This window comes from Boleophthalmus pectinirostris, unplaced genomic scaffold, assembly GCF_026225935.1.
Source record: "Boleophthalmus pectinirostris isolate CB_2022bp ecotype Guang Dong unplaced genomic scaffold, ASM2622593v1 HiC_scaffold_6, whole genome shotgun sequence".
NCBI classification, from domain to species: domain Eukaryota; kingdom Metazoa; phylum Chordata; class Actinopteri; order Gobiiformes; family Gobiidae; genus Boleophthalmus; species Boleophthalmus pectinirostris.
Genome location: NW_026571447.1, coordinates 42,377,343 through 42,382,125, shown reverse-complemented (window position 1 = coordinate 42,382,125; position 4,783 = coordinate 42,377,343). Strand labels below are relative to the sequence as shown.

Here is a 4,783-nt window from a genome sequence, read left to right as displayed (position 1 = left end):
TCCTGAGGCGACTCCAGGACTGAAATGTTCCATGTGATTCTAGTGAAGGTGAAGTGTGGAGTTTAAAAACACAGTGGAGCACTTCCTGTATCACCACATGATGACATCACAAGGTGGAACAGAGTGTTTTCTCGTGTTATGTTACCTGTTACAATGTTAAAACACGACTCTGAAGAACCTGCAGTAGAACATTAGAACAGAGATCTAGTCCTGGTCTAGTCCTGGTCTAGTCCTGGTCTAGTCCTGGTCTAGTCCTGGTCTAGTCCTGGTCTTATTTCTATCAGACCTGAACTGGACCATGTTTTGTGACATCATCAGGATTAGTCCGGTTTGGTCCACATGAGTCCTGGTGGGTCTGGATTTGGTCCTGGTTTGGTTTTCTTCACATCTAATCTTGGTTCGGTTCTGGTTTAGTCCTAATGTGGTTTTGGTCCCATTTTGAGTCCTGATGTACATTTTGTTTGGTCCAGGTTCAGTCCTGGTTACTTTTTAGTCCTGGTCTTGGTCTAGAAGGGCCTGATGGTCTTCAGGGTCTTGGGTTAGTCCTGGTCTAGTCCTGGTCTGGTCCTGGTCTAGTCCTGGTCTAGTCCTGGTCTTGGTCTAGAAGGGTCTGGTGCTCCGGTGGGTCTTGGGTTTGATTCCTCGGCTGTTGTAATACTCCATGATCTGATTTGGGATTTCAGCCAAAACCGACTTCGCCAACGCCGACGGAGACGCCTGAAGAAGAAGAAGAAGAAGAAGAAGAAGAAGAAGAAGAAGAAGAAGAAGAAGAGAAGAGGAGGTAAATGTTAATTTTTTTTTCTCATAGAAAAAAAAATCTAATATGAAAAGTTGACAGACGCCACAGAGACAAACAGCCACGTGTCTCCGTCCATGTTCTTCTTCTTCTCTGTCGGGTCTCGGGGGCATCAATCTAAGCAGACACTCCCAGACTTCCTTCACCCCAGACACTTCCTCCAGCTCCTCCAGTGGGACCTGAGGTGTTCCCAGTCCAGTCCAGAGACATGGTCCCTCCAGTGTGTCCTGGGTCTTCTCCTCCTCCCGGTGGAACATGAACACCTCCTGAGGGACACGTCCAGGAGACGTCAGAACAGACGTCCTCCCCTCAGACGCTCCTCTCCACGTGGAGGAGCAGCGGCTCTACTCCGAGCTCCTCACTCTGTCTCTAAGGGAGACGCCCGGTGGAGAGTGTGGAGCTGGTCCAGTGGACCAAAACCACACTGCTCCTCCTGGACCTGAGGTTCAAGTATCGGTCACATTCTCCTCTCCAGTCCCTGACACAGACCGGGGAGTGTGAGGAGTGTGATTCTCCTGGAGTTGGAACACACCCTCCTCCTCCTTCTTCTACAGAGGAACCACCACCCCAGTCTGAAGGTCCAGAGGTTCTGTCCTCGACCTCCACACGACGCTGCAGAGACGAGTCAGACAAGACCCACAACATCCAGAGACTGAAGATCCTCAGGACGGATCAGAACCTCCAGAACCACGAGGAACTTTAACCTCCTCAGGGACTTCAGGGTGATGGACGAGTTCACCTCCGAGTCTCCAGTCTCGACTTCCTCCTCAGAAGACGTGATGGTGGGATTGAGGAGATCCTCAGAGTTTTCCTTCCATCGTCCGACAACGTCCCCAGTCGAGGTGAACAGTTCTCCTCCTGCACTGGAAACAGAGATGGTGAAGAACTGATCCTCCTCCTGAGGCGCCGGATGCTTTGACAGAATCTCTTTGAGTTTGTCTGATAGTTCTCCTCCATGTTCTCCTCCATGTTCTCCTCCATGTTCTCCTCCATGTTTTCCCTGAACTCCTCCCAGCTCTGAGTTTTTGTCTCTGTGACCTCACGAGCTGCAGAGCGTTTGACCCGTTGGTCCCACGAGCCAACAAGACCCGACAGGACTCCTCCTTCATCCTGACTCATCTCTTACTTCTGGTGTCCACCACCGGGTTCTGGGATCACCACCGCGACAGGAACCGCAGACCTGACGCTCACAGCTCCGAGCGGCCGCATCGGCAACAGAGGCCGAGAACAAAACCCACTCAGACTCCAAGTCCCCAGACTCCCCCAGAATCTGTGAGAAGCTCCTGGAGGTGTGAGTTGAAAGTTCCTCTGACTTAGGCTGTGCCAGATGTTCCCACAGACCCTCACTACACGTCTGGACCTGCAGGTCTTTCCTCCTCCACCAGTGAACCAACTCACCACCAGGTGGAGTCTACAGCTCTGACTCTCTTCACCCGAGTGTCCAGGACACACGGCCGGAGTCACATGACACAATCACAAAGTGGATGATGAAGCTCCGGTCGAGGACGTCCTGGTGCCACGAGCGCTGATGGACCTGGTGCTGAACATGGTGCTGGTTCTGGACAAACTGTGACGAGCACAAAAGTCCAATAACAGAACACGACTCAGGTTCAGATCAGGAGGACGTTCATCTCCAGGCGTCAGTGTCGTCGCCCACGTAGACGCTGAAGTCTCCAGTAAAACACCGGAGTCTCTCGAAGGGACACGACCCTCTGACCTCCTGCTGGTGCCAGAGTCACGACTAAACAAGGGGAGTCAGAGTTTCAGGTTCATGCAGCTAAAACCTGGAACAGTCTGAACATGTGAGACAGACTCTTCTGTGACGCTGTTTAAATCCAGACTCTAAACTTTTCTGTTTAACTGTGAAAAAAACTGAAAGGTTTTCATTCCGCACTCTTCTCTCCAATTTATGTCTCTCTTTTTTAAATTTAATCTTCATGATTATTTATGTTTTGATTTGTTTTTATTATGATTTTAATGTATTTCTTATTCTGTAAAACACTTTGAATTACTTCGTGTATGAATTGTGCTGAACAAATAAACTTGCCTCCTCAGCGACGTGCTAACAGCGACGTGCTAACAGCGACGTGCTAACAGCGACGTGCTAACAGCGACGTGCTAACAGCGACGTGCTAACAGCGACGTGCTAACTCTTCTCGTGTTTTAAATCAGATTTAACTCTCGTCGGTGTGAATCGTTGAGTTTTTGAGGTTCACACTCACGTGTTTGAAGTTCCTGAAGGGCACAAACTGGACGATGTCTCTGCACACAGACTGACCCCTGGTGGCGCGCAGGAGGAGCTGCATGTCGCTGAAGTCGGCCGAGCCGACGCCCACGATGATCACGGACATGGGCAGGTGCGCCGCCTGCACGATGGCCTCGCGAGTGTCCGCCATGTCTGTGACCACGCCGTCCGTCAGGACCAGCACGATGAAGTACTGCTGTGAGACCAGAGACCACAGACCGGGTCAGACCACAGACCACAGACCACAGACCACAGACCAGACCAGACCACAGACCACAGACCAGTCCACAGACCACAGACCACCACAGACCACAGACCAGACCACAGACCACAGACCAGTCCACAGACCACAGACCAGACCACAGACCAGACCCAGACAGACCACACAGACCAGACCACAGACAGACCACAGACCAGACCAGACCACAGACCACAGACCACAGACCAGACCAGACCAGACCACAGACCAGTCCACAGACCACAGACCAGCCCACAGACCACCCACAGACCACAGACCACAGACCAGACCACAGACCACAGACCAGACCACAGACCAGACCACAGACCACAGACCAGACCAGACCAGACCAGACCAGACCACAGACCACCAGACCACAGACCACAGACCAGACCACAGACCAGTCCACAGACCACAGACCACAGACCACAGACCACAGACCACAGACCAGCCCACAGACCACAGACCAGACCAGTCCACAGACCACAGACCACACAGACCAGACCAGACCACAGACCAGACCAGCAGACCAGACCAGACCACAGACCAGACCACAGACCACAGACCAGACCACACAGACCAGACAGACACAGACCAGACCACACAGACCACAGACCAGACCACAGACCACACCAGACCAGACCAGACCCAGACCACAGACAACAGACCACAGACCACAGACCAGACCACAGACCACAGACCAGTCCACAGACCACAGACAACAGACCACAGACCACAGACCAGCCCACAGACCAGCCCACAGACCACAGACCACAGACCAGAGACCACAGACCAGACCACAGACCAGTCCACAGACCAGACCAGAGACCAACACAAAACACTTTGTGACGTCTGCAGCTCAAGGAAACAGAAACACAGGTCTAATCTGGGTTCAGTCCAAGTCTAGACCAGGTCTAGTCCAGGTCTAGACCCGGTCTAGTCCCACTGTGGGCCTCACCATGGCCTCCTTGGTGTGCTGCTCCTGGGAGGCGGTGAGCGCCACCTTCTGGATGATCGGGGAAATGTTGGTCGGACCATAGAGCTGAAGCTTCGGCAAAATGGACTGATACGCCTGAACCAGACCCTGAATCCCTGAGGAAGAGGAGGAGGAAGAGGAGATTAGTTTGAGCTGCTCCTGTCTGCCCCTGTCTGCTCCCTGTCTGCTCCTGTCTGCCCCTGTCTGCCCCTGTCTGCCCCTGTCTGCTCCTGTCTGCTCCTGTCTGTCTGCCCCTGTCTGTCTGCCCCTGTCTGCCCCTGTCTGCTCCTGTCTGCTCTCTGTCTGCTCCTGTCTGCCCCTGTCTGCTGTCTGCCCCTGTCTGCCCTGTCTGCTCCTGTCTGCTCCTGTCTGCCCCTGTCTGCTCCTGTCTGCTCCTGTCTGCTCCTGTCTGCTCCTGTCTGCTCCTGTCACTCACCTGCACACTCGGGGTTCTCCTCATTAAAGTTCAGTGGAAAATCATGAGAGACCTGAAAAAAAAAAACAGACACAAGATAATACTCCCTACAA

The 4,783-nt window shown here is 53.0% G+C and overlaps 1 protein-coding gene across 1 annotated transcript in view; it reads right to left on the bottom strand.

The window, feature by feature from the left end:
- Positions 1-515: 515 nt before the first annotated feature.
- Positions 516-4,783, bottom strand: part of cpne4a (copine IVa) — a 27,827-nt gene continuing 23,559 nt past the window's right edge. Inside the window, exons 12-15 of the mRNA XM_055163604.1 lie at positions 4,692-4,743; positions 4,238-4,371; positions 3,019-3,237; positions 516-717 (exon numbers count right to left, since the gene is read on the bottom strand). Coding sequence (XP_055019579.1) covers positions 601-717; positions 3,019-3,237; positions 4,238-4,371; positions 4,692-4,743 — 522 coding nt within the window. The 3' untranslated portion in view covers positions 516-600. The remainder of the gene's footprint in view (positions 718-3,018; positions 3,238-4,237; positions 4,372-4,691; positions 4,744-4,783) is intronic.